The 17,408-nt window shown below is 39.3% G+C and overlaps 1 protein-coding gene across 1 annotated transcript in view; it reads right to left on the bottom strand.

Moving 5' to 3' along the window:
* The window catches only part of C20H3orf20 (chromosome 20 C3orf20 homolog), an 84,007-nt gene that overhangs the window by 43,482 nt on the left and 23,117 nt on the right, over positions 1 to 17,408 (bottom strand). The window contains exons 6-7 of the mRNA XM_049863416.1: positions 3,436 to 3,588; positions 2,520 to 2,640 (exon numbers count right to left, since the gene is read on the bottom strand). Coding sequence (XP_049719373.1) covers positions 2,520 to 2,640; positions 3,436 to 3,588 — 274 coding nt within the window. The remainder of the gene's footprint in view (positions 1 to 2,519; positions 2,641 to 3,435; positions 3,589 to 17,408) is intronic.

The following is a 17,408-nucleotide window of genomic DNA, read 5'->3' on the forward strand; positions in this document are numbered from 1 at the left end:
TGGAACAACATCTTCGAAGTGCTGGCGGGGGGAGGGGTGGGGCAGAAACCGTCAACTCAGAATTCCATATCTAGTAAAATATCCTTCAACAAAGACATAAAAGAAAACTGAGAGTTTGTTGCCAGATATGTACTTCAAGAAATGCTGAAGAAAATTCTCCAGGTTGAAGGAAAATTATACCAGAGGAAAATTTGGTTTTCAGGAAGGAATCAAGAACACTATAAATGGCAAATATCTGAGTTAAAAACAAAACAAAAAACTAGCCACTGCAGCCTCCAGACATCATGCGAGCCCTTCATCCAATGCTTTTCACCCCCAACCTGCAAACTATACACCTCAGGTCCCACCTTTCTTTCACAAGAAACATTTGTGAACTTTCAAGGTTGCCACACTGAGCCCCAACTCCAAACCTTTACAAATGCTACTCCCTCTACCCAGAATATTCTTCCTTCCTTCTCCACTTTATGTCAATCATACTCACATACACTCATGTTACAACTCAAGGGCCACTTTCTCTTCCAGGCTGTTCCTGACTATCCCAGCACCTGTTGCACGTTTCGTATACAGTTCCAGGGGATAAAACAATGAGCTAAAATACACTGCTAAAATACTTTAGTGATGTCAAAGTATCTTCCCCTCCACTATTTAATTCTCACAAAAGCACTGCGAGGCAAGAGGGCAGGTTCCATTACCCACTTTATTTAGATGCTGCAAGCTAAGTGGTTTTCACAAAGCCGTACAGCCAAAGTCTGGAAAAGCTGACACTAGTAGTAGGCTCCTCAGTCTCTCATCCCAGATCTTTTTCCACTTGGCCACATTAACGCATAATATGGTACCTGCCTTCAACTAATTTATAATCTTCTTGGACTATAAACTTTTCATACATATATATTAAGACAACTCAACAACCTTATATTGGGGACTCAGACTTGGCCAAGTATCAGAAACATTTGTGAACTTTAAAAAAACTACAGAAATTCAGAACTCATAATAAACCAACTGAATCAGAATTGCTCTGGATCTGTGCTTGGGAATCTATATTTTTTTAAAGTCCTGTAGGGAGCCCCGGTGGCATAATGGTTAAGCATTCGGATGCAGACCAAAAGGTCAGCAGTTCAAATTCACCAGCCATTCCTTGGAAACCCTATGGGTGAGTTTTACTCTGTCCTATAGAGTTGCTATGAGTCAGAATTGACTCGATGGCAATGGGTTTTTGGTTTTTATAGGTGATTCTGATATGCAGCCAGAGCTGAGAACCTCTTCGTTATATTACTAATTGTGAAATGATTAATATAGTCTGTGGGCACTGTGAGAAGAGAGAAATGGGTATGGGCTGGGGTGCCATGAAAGAGGGGAAGTCTGAGAAGGGCTTTGCAGGAAGGCAAGTTTGAGTTGGCAGAGAGGAAGAGGGGGTGCATTTCAGGCTATGGGGTTAGTAAGCATGAGGCATACTCAAGGGATTGAATATTTCTGAGCAGAGGTGTGATCTAAAGAAAGCAGAATATAAGGAGAAAACCCAATGGCCAATGTACAGGATTAACAGAAAGGGTAAGAGACAGAGGGTTAGGGCTAGGATGCTTGCACCCCTCCATGCACTCTAAGAGCACTTATGTTTGTAATCCTTATCTTGGGGTCCATAATCTGAGGTCACCTTGAGCTGATTCTATGTTCTGTGATCTTTCTCTGAATCCCAATCCTATAAGCTTGCCCCTGTCGCAGCTCTTATCCTTGTCTAGTTGTGTTCTTATTAGTCCGCTAGACTCTTGAGTTCCTTGAGGGGGTCTTGTTTATCTTTCTATCTTCTAGATCAGTGGTTCCCAATTGGGGGCAATTTTGCCCCCTAGGGAACATTTGCCAATGTTTGGAGATATTTTTGGTTGTCACACTGAGTGGCCACTACCGGCATCTAATGAGTAGGGGCCAAGGATGCTGAAAAACATCCTATAATGCACAGGATGGCCCCCATCACTGAGAACTATCCAGCCAAAATACCAGTATGCCAAGGTTGAGAAACTCTGCCCTAGATAAAGTGACAAACACATTCAATTACTTTGTTAATAAATTAAATTTATTGTTATTATTTAATATTAGTAATAATTCAACATTAAATAATTATTTAATCTTTGATGAATGACTGAATAAAATTTTATTACTGCCATGTATAGACATTAGAGATAAAATTATCAATTACTATAATTGTTATTTCATAAAATAAAGGACATTTTAACTATAAAAATGTAATAATAAAAATAAAATAGGAAGGATATTACCAAGAAAGATCACAGCTAACAGTTTCTGTAGGCTGGTGAAAATTTTACCTCAGCCAGCCCTGGGCCACCACACACCAATTTTGGAACCTCTGAATGAGACTGAGCTCCTTGAGGGCAGGGTTCCTGTCTTATAGGTAGTCCTGTGGCTTTTAATGCTGAGCAGCCCAGAGAAGGCTGCCAAGGCACTCCTTATGGTGGAGGAGCTCAATGCTGCCCCCGCCCCCGCCACCCTGTGCTGCTTACCATTACCTTGTATTCCAGGGAGAGCAACGTCTCTGTCTTAGAAGTCCAGCTCCACTTGTGGACTACGTAGCCCTTTTGGTCATTGGTGGTCCCACCTTCCTCATCTAAGACCAAGACATATGGACAGCTAGAAGAGACACAGAAATGAATAGTTTCCACTGGGCCATGGAAAAAAGCTCTTACTTCTACAGGTAGGGCTCTGACACTGTCCCAGGCTGGAGGAAACTTGGAGTCCTGCAGCTTACCTTGCTTCCTCAGCCTAGTATGCTCTGAGGGCCCTTAACACTTGGTGCTACTGGGGGATTTTGTAGGAGGGCAGGCCTGAGGGAGATGGTGGGGACTCAAGTCAAACCCAAGAGGGGAAGAAATGGAATTTGTGCCAGGATCATGAGCATACAAGCTCTCAGGGCACAAAAGTGGGAGCAGGAACATCTATAATACAAAAGTAGGCAATTGCTTCTAAGTTCCTGATGAAAGGCTGGACAAAATCAACCTTTGGCTAGCAAGACTATGTGCTTCTTTTAAAAGACACCACAGAACTGGTGTCCATAGCCTCTCCTCCACTCACTCCTGGTATAGAACATTTTTCCATAGTAGAATTCTTCTATGATTCTAACCAATAATCAAGATCTTGATTATATGTTCTAGCATTGAGTGAGGTGTTATGGAGTTACCAAGTGGAGTAGGACTTGGGGAGCTGCCATTCTTATTGGCTGCAACATGGATCCAGCAAGCAAGAGCCTAGCCTCCAAGTACCTACTTCCCTGTAGGTACTGCCTTGACCCTGTCTCCCTGCCTTCCTACACCTCTGGACACTGGAAGGCCCCTGCTTTTCCCAGAGACTCCTAGTTGCCACCTAGTGCCCTCCTCTGTCACCCCTAGAGACACTTCCATGGGGCCAGGGTTCCCACAACCCACTCACCGGGCTTTTGTGTTGTACTGAACGCAGCCCTGGCCTTCAGCGTTGAACAGGGCCAGGAAGGAGAAGTTGGGCACATCGTTAAAGAGCCAGGTGATGGCTCTCCCTCTGCAGCACGTAGGGATCTGACACATGGCGATGTTTCCAGAGGGATAGCTGGTAGAAATGGTCAAGTGGAACTAACAGAAAGCTCTCCCGGTTCTGTTCCCAGGTGCCCCATGGGAAGCAAGTCTACATGTCAAAGTCTTAGCTATTGAGTACATCATTCATCCTCTTCAATGACCTTCCCTGCATTTTGCATAAGTAACGATTAAACTATCATGGAACACAACCACATGCCGAGTGCTTTCATGTATCTTCTTTCTATTCCTCTCGACAACCCTGTGGTAGGAAGTATTATCCCCATCTCACAGATGAGTAGGGTTTCCCTGGGTCCGAGGTGTTTCCTGGGACATGGGACCTTCAGTACTAAAACCAAGAAAGTCTCAGGCGAGCCAGGATGAGTTGGCCACCCTACAGATGAGAAACTTAAGGTGCAGAGAAATGGCCTTCCCAGGACCACTCCACAAAGAAATGGCAGAGTCATTGTCTGAACTCCTAAGCCAGTGATATTTCTAACACTGTCAGGCTACGCCCCTTGTGGCCAGTCTAGGAGGGTCGGCAATGTCTCCCTGCTCATTTCCTCCTAAGGAGCCCCCAAGAAGCATTTGTCCTGACTCACAAGGCCATGGTGTTGCCAGCTACTGTCTTGTGTGCAGGAATTACATTATGTAAATGAATTTCAGTGGTTAGCACTGGGGTCCACTACACTAAATCTTTTCCTGCCAGCAGAAAAATACCATACACACCTCATGAGAGCTTCTCTTCCTTTACCCTGCTCAGGGTGCAAGCCCTCTGGTGCAGGGCTCAACAGAGAGCCATATTTGAAACATTAAAAAGACACAATCTTTAGAGTCCCTTTAACCTGGTTTGCAATCCCAGTCCAACCACCCCTGAGCCATGTGACCTGAATAATTTGCTTCACCTCTCTGAGCCTCAGATGTCATATAGGGACATACCTTATGAGAACTCAATAAGGTCAAGTGTCTGAAGTGCCCAACAGAGAGCCAATGCTCAATGACTGCTGATTATTGCTATAATGGCAGAGCCTGCCAACCTTTTCCACACAGCTTCCCCGGTCCCTCCACGGGAAATGGCTTCTGCCCCTTCTGCATTTCCTCATCCCTCTGTGCCTCTCAGATAGCACTGATAATTTTTTTCTTGTTGTGTTCACAACCTTCTCTGACACTACGCAATTCCTAGAGGGCAGGGCTGTATGTTTTGCATGTTGTATCCCCAGCTGTAAGAGGCTCAGTCAAAATCTGTGAAGCACTGTGGCTGTGAGGATAAGCTCAAGTCGGACCACTTGGGTTTAGATCCTGGCTCTAATACTAAATTCTGAAACCCTGAACAAGTTTAAATAACCCTTCTGAGCCTCAATTTTCTCATATGAAAAACAGGGATAAAAGTAATGCTTGGTGACATTACCAAAAATGTCAGCCAAGGGAACTCCAAAAATCTGCTCCTCTGCTAAAGAAACAACCTAGAAAAAACTTCCAAATCTAATTTTTCTGAGCTCTGGGATCTAATTTAAAAACAAAAACAAAAACCTTAAAACAACCAGAAAAGCGCTTAAGAAAGAAACTGTTAAATTTTGGTAAGAGAGTATTGTGGAGTTTTTACTTAACTGCATATCATCCCCTATTCCCTAGCCCAGAGCTAGCCATGGGGATAGCAGCATGCATTCCTAGTGTGGCTTGCTGGTGCCAGAGAGAATTGTGATGGGAGATTTTGATCTGTCTGGTGGCTCCTGAGGGATCAGCTGAGAGGCTTGCCTTTGTTTCACCTCTCTCAGAACTTTCTCAGGGTTGGAACAGCCTCCCCAGTGGTGTTTGTTGAAAGCACTTAAAGGTATGTACTAAATGCAACCACCTGAGGCAAAGGATAACAGACTAGGCAAGCAGAAGATGGACTGGAATGCTTAGGAAGTAAGAGGCTGTAGAAGGAGATATATGGGGGAGTAAGGGCTTTGAAAAGCTCCCACGTATACCAGTGAATCTGGAAAGGGGCTAGACACATGCTAAGAAAAAACCTGAGAAGACCCTAAGCTTTCACATCTGGCTAATCTTTAGGTTCTTCACAGCAGAAAGTGAAAGCTAAGACAGAGTTGCAACGCTTCACCTGGCTAAGCATTGAAGGAGTGCCTCAACTCTGAGCTAATCTGCAAAGACTGGGAGAGTATTTTTTTCCTTTTTGGTCCTTGTTGTTTGTTTGTTTATGGCTCCAGACATTTAAGGAAATCTCTGTGAATTCACTAGCACTGATCATTAAGCTAACAGAACAGAGACTTCAGTGACCACACATGACAAAGAATACAGTCTTTATATAAAATACTTTAGAAATGCTACTAAACAAACAAACAACCACAAATTACCACAATCAGCAACAACAAAACCTGGGAAGAGAGGAGAATTTCAAGAGTTATGGCATTATAATATTCAAAATATTCAGTTTCTAACAAAAAGAAGAAAGTATGTATGACCTATTCAAAGGAAAAACAGATTTTTATAGAAATCATCCCCCTGAGGAAATTCAGACACTGGGCTTACTAGGTAAAGACCTTAAATCAACTGTCTTAAGTATGATCAAAGAGCTAAAGAAAACTTAACAAAGAACTGAAGGAAATCATAAGAACAATGCCTCACTAAACTGATAGTCATGGTACAGAGATAGAAATTATAAAATTAGCCAAATGGAAAATCTGGAGCTGAAAAGTACACCAACTAAATGAAAAAACTCACTGGAGATGTTTAACAGAAGATAAGAGCAGTAGAAGAAAGAATCCGCAAACTTGAAGACAGATCAATTGAGATTTTCCAGTCTCAGGATTAGAAATGAAGATAAATAAATAAAACTGAACAGAGCCTAAGGGATCTGTGGGACACCACCAAGTGTACCAACATGTGCCTAATACGAGTCCCAAAGGGAGAGGAGAGAAAGGTTCATAAAGAATATTTTAAAAAATAATGGCTGAAAATTTCCCAAATTTTATGAAAGACATGAATCTATGCATCCAAGAATCTCAATGAACTTCAAGTAGGATAAACTCAAAGAGATCCACACTGAAACACATTATAATCAAACTGTAGAAGAACAAGGAGAGAATATCAAAAGCAGCAAGAGAAGAAACTCGTCGTGTACAAGGGATCTTCAGTAAGATTAAAGGTGGGTTTTTCATCAGAAACTACAGAAGGCAGAAGACAGTGGAATGACATATTTAAAGCGCTGAAAGGAAAAAAAACTGTCATCCAATAATTCTACATCAAGCAAAACCATTCCTCAAAAATTGAGGAGAACTTACATGAAATATCTAGAATAGACAAATGCATAAAGAACAAAGTAGATTAGTGCTTACCAGGAGCTGGGAGAAAGGGGGATGGAAAGTTATTGCTTCATGAATACTTAGTTTCTGTTTGGGGTAATGAAAAGATTCTGGAAATAGAGAGCAGTAATGGTTGTACACCATTGTAAATATAACTAATGTCACTGAATCGTACACTTAAAAGTGGTTAAAATGGAAAATGTTCTGTTGTATATATTTTATCACAACAAAAAATTAAAAAATATATATATATATAACCACAATAAATTTTTTTAACTAAAGAGAATTTAAGACATACCCAGATAAACAAAAGCTGAGAAAGTTTGTCACTAGTAGATGAGCCCAACAAGAAATGCTAAAGGGAGTCCTTCAAGCTGTAATGAAAGGACACTAAACAGTAATACAAAGCTATAAAAAAATAAAAATCAATAAAGGTAACTACACAAATATATATATAAAAGTGTAATTTCTGATAAAAACAACATAAGGTGTGTCTTAGGCTGAGTTCTCTAGAGGAGCAAAACTAGTGAAATGCATCTATACCTTTCTATGTAATCTATCTATCTATCTATAAACCCACTGCTGTCGAGTCAATTCTGACTCATAGTGACCATATAGAACAGAGTAGAACTGCACCATAGAGTTTCCAAGGAGCACCTGGCGGATTTGAACTGCTGACCTCTTGGTTAGCAGCCGTAGCACTTAACCACTATGCCACCAGGGTTTCCATCTGTCTATAGAGAGAGGTTTATATCAAGGAAATGGCTCACACGGTTGTAGAGGCTAGAAAGTCCCAAGTCTGTGGGTCAGGCTGGAGGCATCTCCTGACACATGTAGCTGCAGGGGCTGGTGAACCCAAGACCAGCAGGTCAGACAGCAGGTTTCTGGCTCAGAGGCTGCAGAGGCTGATGAATCCCAAGATCGGCAGGTAAGATGGCAGTCCACTGGCTCACAGGCTGCAGAGGCTGATGAATTCCAATATCAGCAGGTAAGCTGCTAACTCAAGTCCCAAGAACTGGAGGCCAGATGAGGATCCACAATGAGCAAAAGCCAGTGAGCTTTGCCAGAAGGTCCACCATATATTGGATGCAGGCCACACCTCCAAGGAAACTCCCTTTTAACTGACTGGCAGATGTAGCAGATCTCATCATGGAAGTGATTACATCAGATCTCATTATGGAGGTAATTACATTATTACATAGCTGCCAAGCTACATCATAACTTCCAAACCACTGAGAATCATGGCCCACCCAAGTTGACACACAACCTTAACCATCATGGGGGGAAGAATGGAGCTGTATGACAGCAGCGTTTTGTATACTATTGAAGTTAAAAAAAAAAAAAAAATACAATTGAAGTTAAGCTGGTATTAATTCAAACTAGTTGGTTTATCGATTGTAATTTTCAGGAAAAGAACTGAGAAAATTAATTTCAAAATACAGAAAAGGAAATGAGAGGGAAATTGAAAGAGCGAAAAATAAAAAATCAAACACAAAAGGAGGAAATGAGGAAGAAAAAGAGATAAGACATACAGAAAACAGTAAATGGCAGCAGCGAGCCTTTCATATCAGTAGTTACTTTAAGTGGATTAAACTCTACAACCAGAAGGTAGGGACTGGCAGCATATATACATAAACATGAGGCACCTATGATGTCTACAAAAGACTCACTTTGGATCCAAAGACACAATTGGCTTGAAAGCGAAAGGATGGAAAAATATATTCTATGCAAAGAGTAACCAAAGTGGGCAGAGGTAGCTATACTAATACCAGACAAAAATAGACTTTAAGTCAAAGATTGTAATGAGACAAAGGACATTATATGTTGAGGAAAAGGTCAATCCCTCAAGAAGATAAAACAATTAAATACATAAGCACACCTAACATCAGAGCTCAAAAATATATAATGCAAAAATTGACAGAGTTGAAGGAAGAAATAAATAGATCTAAAATAATCATTGGAGGCTTCAATACCTGATTCTCAATAATGGATAGAACAATTAAACAGAAGTTTAACAATGAAACAGAGAACTTAAAAAGTATAAACCAATTAGGCCTAACTCTAACCACTGAGGCCTAACTCTAGCCAACAAAAGGATACAGATTTTTCTCAAGTGCACATGAAACATTCTCCAGAATAGATCATATATTAGGCCAAAAAACAAGTCTCAATAAATTTAAAAACATAGAAATCATGCAAAATACAGTAAATCTGTGAAAGTATAAAGCAGAAACCTGTCAGAGAAGGAAAACTCAAACATTTTTCATTAAGATAAATGATAGAAAAGTGGTAAGACTGCATCCTGTCAAAGGCAGAAAACTTACAAGACCTGGAAAAACAAGGTAGTCCTGTTGAGCTCTGGGTGTCACAATGGAATTAAACTAGAAATCAATAATAGAAGGATATTTAGAAAAATTCAAATATATGGGGAAATTACACAGCTCCTTCTTAACCAATAAATAAACCAAACAATAAATCACAAGGGAAATTAGAAAGTACTTTGAGATGAAATGAAAATGAATATACAACATACCAAAATTTATGGGATGAAATAAGTGCAGTGTTCAGAGAAAACTTGTTAGCTATAACGCTTACATTAGTAAAGAATAAAGATGTGAAATCAATAACCCAAACTTCTAACTTAAGAACTTCCAAATCTTAATTGGAGAAAACTAAACCCAAAGCAATCAGAATGAAGTAAATAATAAAGATTAGAGTGGAGACAAACAAAATAGAGAATAGAAGAACAATAGAGACAATCAATGAAATCAAAAGTTGTTTTTTTCAAAAGATCAACAAAATTGACAAACCTTTAGTTAGACTGAAAAAATAAGAGAAAAGACTCAAATTATTAGAAAAAAAGTAAGGATATTACTACTGATCTTAAAGAAATAAAAAGGATGATAAGAAAATACAATGAACAATTGTATGCCAACAAATTAGATAAGCTAGTCCTAGAAAGACACAAACTACCAAAACTGACTTGAGAAGAATTAGAAAATCTAAATAAACCTATGACAAGTAAAAGAGATTGAATTAGTTAAAAAAAAAAAAAAAAATCCTCCAACAAAGAAAGCCTAGGACTAGATGCTTTCATTGGTGAGCTCTATTAAAGAGTTAATTAAAAAATTAACTCCTTGAGAGAGCTTGAAAGCATTTCCCTTGAGAACGGGAACCAGACAAGGATGCCCTTTATCATCGCTCTTATTCAACATTGTGCTAGAAGTCCTAGCCAGAGCAATTAGGCTAGACAAAGAAATAAAGGGCATCCGGATTGGCAAGGGGGAAGTAAAATTATCTCTATTTGCAGATGACATGATCTTATACACAGAAAACCCTAAAGAATCCTCCAGAAAACTACTGAAACTAATAGAAGAGTTTGGCAGAGTCTCAGGTTATAAGATAAACACACAAAAATCACTTGGATTCCTCTACATCCACAAAAAGAACATCGAAGAGGAAATCACCAAATCCATACCATTCACAGTAGCCCCCAAGAAGATAAAATACTTAGGAATAAATCTTACCAAAGATGTAAAGGACCTATACAAACAAAACTACAAAGAACTACTGCAAGAAACTAAAAAGGACCTACTTAAGTGGAAAAACATACCTTGCTCATGGATAGGAAGACTTAACATAGTAAAAATGTCTATCCTACCAAAAGCCATCTATACATACAATGCAATTCTGATGCAAATTCCAATGACATTTTTTAATGTGGTGGAGAAACAAATCACCAACTTCATATGGAAGGGAAAGAAGCCGCGGATAAGTAAAGCATTACTGAAAAAGAAGAAGAAAGTGGGAGGCCTCACTCTACCTGATTTTGGAACCTATTATACAGCCACAGTAGTCAAAACAGCCTGGTACTGGTACAACAACAGACACATAGACCAATGGAACAGAATTGAGAACCCAGATATAAATCCATCCACATATGAACAGCTGATATTTGACAAAGGCCCAGTGTCAGTTAATTGGGGAAAAGATAGTCTTTTTAACAAATGGTGCTGGCATAACTGGATATCCATTTGCAAAAAAAATGAAACAGGACCCATACCTCACACCACGCACAAAAACTAACTCCAAGTGGATCAAAGACCTAAACATAAAGACTAAAACGATAAAGATCATGGAAGAAAAAATTGGGACAACGTTAGGAGCCCTAATTCAAGGCATAAACAGAATACAAAATATTACCAAAAATGACGAAGAGAAACCAGATAACTGGGAGCTCCTAAAAATCAAACACCTATGCTCATCTAAAGACTTCACCAAAAGAGTAAAAAGACCACCTACAGATTGGGAAAGAATTTTCAGTTATGACATCTCCGACCAGTGCCTGATCTCTAAAATCTATATGATTCTGTTAAAACTCAACCACAAAAAGACAAACAACCCAATCAAGAAGTGGGCAAAGGTTATGAACACACACTTCACTAAAGAAGATATTCAGGCAGCTGACAGACACATGAGAAAATGCTCTCGATCATTAGCCATTAGAGAAATGCAAATTAAAACCACGATGAGATTCCATCTCACTCCAACAAGGCTGGCATTAATCCAAAAAACACAAAACAATAGATGTTGGAGAGGCTGCGGAGAGATTGGAACTCTTATACACTGCTGGTGGGAATGTAAAATGGTACAACCACTTTGGAAATCTATCTGGCATTTTCTTAAAAAGTTAGAAATAGAACTACCATACAACCCAGAAATCCCACTCCTTAGAATATACCCTAGAGTAATAAGAGCCTTCACACGAACAGATATATGCACACCCATGTTTATTGCAGCTCTGTTTACAATAGCAAAAAGCTGGAAGCAACCAAGGTGTCCATCAACGGATGAATGGTTAAATAAATTGTGGTATATTCACACAATGGAATACTACACATCGATAAAGAACAGTGACAAATCTGTGAAACATTTCATAACATGGAGGAACCTGGAAGGCATTATGCTGAGTGAAATTAGTCAGAGGCAAAAGGACAAATATTGTATAAGACCACTATTATAAGATCTTGAGAAATAGTATAAACTGAGAAGAACACATACTTTTGTGGTTACGAGGAGGGGAGGGAGGGAAGGCGGGAGAGGGTTATTTACTGATTAGTTAGTAGATAAGAACTATTTTAGGTGAAGGGACGGACAATACTCGATACATTGAAGGTCAGCTCAAATGGACTGGACCAAAAGCAAAGAAGTTTCCGGGATAAACTGAATGCTTCAAAGGTCAGCGGAGCAAGGGCAGGGGTTTGGGGACTATGGCTTAAGGGAACTTCTAAGTCAATTGGCAAAATAATACTATTGTGAAAACATTCTGCATCCCACTTTGAAATGTGGCGTCTGGGGTCTTAAATGCTAACAAGCGGCCATTTAGATGCATCAACGGGTCTCAACCCACCTGGAGCAAAGGAGAATGAAGAACAAGAACACCAAGGTCACACAATAACTAAGAGCCCAAGAGACAGAAAGGGCCACATGAACCAGAGTCTTACATCATCCTGAGACCAGAAGAACTAGATGGTGCCGGCCACAACCCATGACTGCCCTGACAGGGAGCACAACAGAGAACCCCTGAGGGAGCAGGAGATCAGTGGGATGCAGACCCCAAATTCTCACAAAAAGACAGACTTAATGGTCTGACTGAGACTAGAGGAATCCCGGCGGTCATGGTCCCCAAACCTTCTGTTGGCCCAGGACAGGAACCATTCCAGAAGACAACTCATCAGACACGGAAGGGACTGGACAATGGGTAGGAGAGAGATGCTGATGAAGAGAGAGCTACTTGTATCAGGTGGACACTTGAGACTGTGTTGGCATCTCCTGTCTGGAGGGGAGATAGCAGGGTAGAGAGGGTTAGAAACTGGCAAAATTGTCATGAAAGGATAGACTGGAAGGGCTGACTCATTAGGGGGAGAGTAAGTGGGAGTAAGGAGTAAGGTGTATATAAGCTTATATGTGACACACTGACTTGATTTGTAAACGTTCACTTAAAGCTCAATAAAAATTATTTTTAAAAAAATGGAAAAAAATTAACTCCTTGAAAACTTCTAAAAACAGAAGAAAAGGAACACTTACTCATTATGTGAGAACAGTATTACCCTTATACCAAAGACAGACAAAGACTTCATAAGAAAACTACATACCAATATTTCTTATAAATACAGATGTAAAAATATTAGCAAATTGAAACCAGCAGCATATTATTTATACACTACAACCAAATGGGTATATCCCAGGGATGCAAGGGTGATTCAACATAAAATAAATGAATATAATACATCACATTAAGATAATGAAGGGAAAAATCACATGAATTTATTTCAGTTCAATTTCAATTGAAGCAAAAAAGCATTTGACAAAATCCAACACCCTTTCATGATAAAATCACTTAATATCTTAATATTATATATATATACACACACACACACACCCACACCCACATAAGACCAAAGGATCAATAGCTATTTTAAAACACATATGAAGGTTGGGGGCAGAAAGATTAAGTAAATGGAAGTGAAACAACTAGAACAGAAATAATAAGAATGTTGACACAAAGTGAAGAATACAGCCAACATCACTTATCAGTATGTCTAGAAACTGTGGAATGGGAGCAGGTCTTGCTGTGTATATTTTCATCAAAAATAAAGTTAAAAAAAAAACACAAAACAAAACAATGATAAAGGGAATTTATGAAAAACCCACAGATAATATCATAATCAATGGTAAAAGTCTAGAAGCTTGTTCCTGGGATCAGGAACAAGACAAGAACGTGTGCTTTCATCACTTCTATTCAACATTGTACTGGAAGTTCTAACCAGAACTACTAGGCAAGAAAAGGAAATAAAGGGCATCCAAATTGGAAAGGAAGAAGTAAAATTATCTCTGTTGACAGATGGCATGATCTTATATATAGAAAATTCTTAAGAATCCACAAAACAAAATCAACACACAAAATCAATTGTATTTCTATACATTAGCAATGAACAATCCAAAAGGAAATTAAGAAAACAATTTCATTTGCAATAGCATTGTCTTAATTATCTAGTGCTGCTATAACAAAAATACCACAAGTGGATGGCTTTAACAAACAGAAATTTACTCTTTCACAATTTGGGAGGCTAGAAGTCTGAATTCAGGGTGCCAGCTCTAGGGGACGGTTTTTTTCTCCGTCGGCTTTTGGGGAGGTCCTTGTCATCAATCTTCCCCTGGTCTCGGAAGTTCTCAGCACAGAGACCTTGGGTCCAAAAGACATGCTCCATTCCTGGCTCTTCTTGCTTGGTAGTAATGAGGTCCCTCTCCTCTCTGCTCACGTCTCTCTTTTATATCTCAAAAGAGATTGAGTCAAGATACAATCTCATTCTACAGACTGTATCCTGCCTTGTTAAATTAACTGCCTCTAATCCTGCCTCATTAATATCATAGAGGCTGGAATTTGCAAAGCATGGGATAATTATATCAGATCACAAAATGGAGGACAACCACACAATACTGGGAATCATGGCCTAGCCAAGTTGACACACATTTTGGGCGGACACAATTAGATCTATAACAAGCATCAAAAATAATAAAATACTTAGGAATAAATTTAACCAAGAAAGTGAAAGACTTGTATGCTAAAAGCTAGAAAACATTGTTGGTAGAAATTAAAGAGTATCTAAATAAATCGAAAGACATCCTGTGCTCATGGATTGAAAGACTTAATATTGTTAAGATGACAATACTCCTCAAAGTGATTGAGGTTCAATGTAATGCCTATCAAAATCCCAATTTTTTTTTCAGAAATGGGGAAAAGTTGATCCTCAAATACATATGGAATTACAAGGAACCCCAAATGCCCCAAATGGCCAAAACAATCTTGAAAAAGAAAAACAAAGGGAAGACTCATATTTCCGGATTTCAAAACTCACTACAAAGCTACAGTAATTAAAAATAGTGTGGTACTGGCGTCAGGGTAGACAAATAGATCAATAGAAGAGAATTGAGAATCCAGAAATAAATGCATACATCTATGGTCAATTCATTTTCAACAGAGTGACAAGACCATTCAATGGAGAAATAGTGTCTTCAACAAATGGTGCTGGGACAACTGGATAACCATATGCATATGGATCACCAATGAATCATCTCACACTCTACCTTAAAACATATCAAGACCTAACTCTAAAAGTAAAAACTATAAACCTTTAGAAGAAAATGTAGGAGTAAATCTTTATGACCTTGGATTTGGCAATGGTTTTAGATAGGAAACTCAAAGCACAATAAGACAACAGAAATTTAAAAATTGGACTTAATCCAAATTAAAAACTTTTTGCATCAAAAGATACTATTAAGGGAATGAAGACACCCCACTGAATGGAGAAAATATTTGCGAATCACCTATCTCGTCAGGGTCTACTATTCAGAATACATAAAGAATCCTTAAACTCGACAACTAAAAGACAAACAGCCCAATAAAAAATTCAACAAAGGACTTGAATAAACATTTCCCCAAAGAAAATATCCAAGTGGCCAACAATCTTGTGAAAAGATTCTCAGTGCCATTAGTCATCAGGGAAATGGAAATCAGAGCCTCAATGAGATAGCACTTCACACTCACTAGGATGGCTATGATAATAATAATAAAAAATCAGCAAATAACAAGAGTTGATGAGGATGCGAATTAATTGGAACCCTCATACTGCTGACGGGAATGTAAAATAGTGTAGCTGGTGCGGAAAACCGTTTGGCAGCTCCTCAATGAGTTCAACATAGAATTACCCTATGAACAAGCAATTCCACTCCTAGGCGTATAACCAAAAGAATTGAAAACAGATGTTCAAACAAAAACTTGTACAAGAATGTTCATAGCAGCACTATCCACAACAGTCAAAAGGTGGAAACCACCAAAGTGTCCATCAATGGGTGAATGGATAAACAAAATGTGGTATACATTGCATACATACAATGGAATATTATTCAGTCATAAAAAGGAATGTAGTTCTGATAGATACAACAACATGGTAAAACATTAAGCTAAGGAAAGAAACCAGACTCAAGGTCACATATTGTATGCTTCCATTTATATGAAGTATCTAATATAGGCAAATCGACACAGACAGAGGCAGATTGGTGGTTCCCAGGGTTCAACAGGAACTGCCAGAAATTCAGGCTGGTTTCAGAAGAGGACGTGGAACCAGGGATATCATTGCTGATGTCAGATGGCTCCTGGATGAAAGCAGAGAATACCAGAAGGATGTTTACCTGTGTTTTATTGATTATGCAAAGGTATTTGACTGTATGGATCATAACAAATTATGGATAACACTGCAAAGAATGGGAATTCCAGAACACTTAATTGTGCTCATGAGGAACCTTTACATGGATCAAGAGGCAGTTGTTCAGACAGAACAAGAGGATACTGATTGGTTTAGAGTCAGAAAAGGTGTGTGGCAGGGTTGTATTCTTTCACCATACCTATTTAATCTGTATGCCGAACAAATAATACAAGAAGCTGGACTATATGAAGAAGAACGGGGCATCAGAATTGGAGGAAGACTAATTAACAACCTGCGTTATGCAAATGACACAACCTTGCTTGCTGAAAGTGAAGAGGACTTGAAGCACTTATTAATGAAGATCAAAGACCACAGCCTTCAGTCTGGATTGCACCTCAACATAAAGAAAACAAAAATCCTCACAACTGGACCAATGAGCAACATCATGATAAAGGGAGAAAAGATTGAAGTTGTCAAGGATTTCATTTTACTTGGATCCACAATCAACAGCCATGGAAGCAGCAGTCAAGAAATCAAAAGACGCATTGCATTGGGCAAATCTGCTGCAAAGGACCTCTTCAAAGTGTTGAAGAGCAAAGATGTCACCTGGAAGACTAAGGTGTGCCTGACCCAAGCCATGGTATTTTCGATCGCATCATATGCATGTGAAAGCTGGACAATGAATAAGGAAGACTGAAGAAGAGTTAACGCCTTTGAATTGTAGTGTTGGTGAAGAATATTGAATATACCATGGACTGCCAAAAGAATGAACAAATCTGTCTTGGAAGAAACACAACCAGAATGCTCCTTAAAGGCAAGGATGGTGAGACTGCATCTTACATACTTTGGACATGTTGTCAGGAGGGATCAGTCCCTGGAGAAGGACATCATGCTTGGAAGAGTACAGGGTCAGTGGAAAAGAGGAAGACCCTCAACGAGGTGGATTGACACAGTGGCTGCAACAATGAGCTCAAACATAACAACGATTGTAAGGGTGGCGCAGGACCAGGCAGTGTTTCGTTCCGTTGTGCACAGGCTCGCTATGAGTCGGAACCAACTCGATGGCACCTAACAACAACAACAACAGGGACTGGGGTAGGGGGAGATGGGAAGTGATTGTATAATGGGTTTTCTTTTTGGGTGATGAGAATGGTTTGGAACTTGACAGAGGTGGTGGTTGCACAACATTGTGAATTATACTAAATGCCACTGAATGGTACACATTAAAATAATTTTATGTTATGTGAATTTTACCTAAAAAAAAAAAAATGCTACAATGTGGATGAACT

The sequence above is a fragment of the Elephas maximus genome, chromosome 20 (assembly GCF_024166365.1).
Source record: "Elephas maximus indicus isolate mEleMax1 chromosome 20, mEleMax1 primary haplotype, whole genome shotgun sequence".
NCBI classification, from domain to species: domain Eukaryota; kingdom Metazoa; phylum Chordata; class Mammalia; order Proboscidea; family Elephantidae; genus Elephas; species Elephas maximus.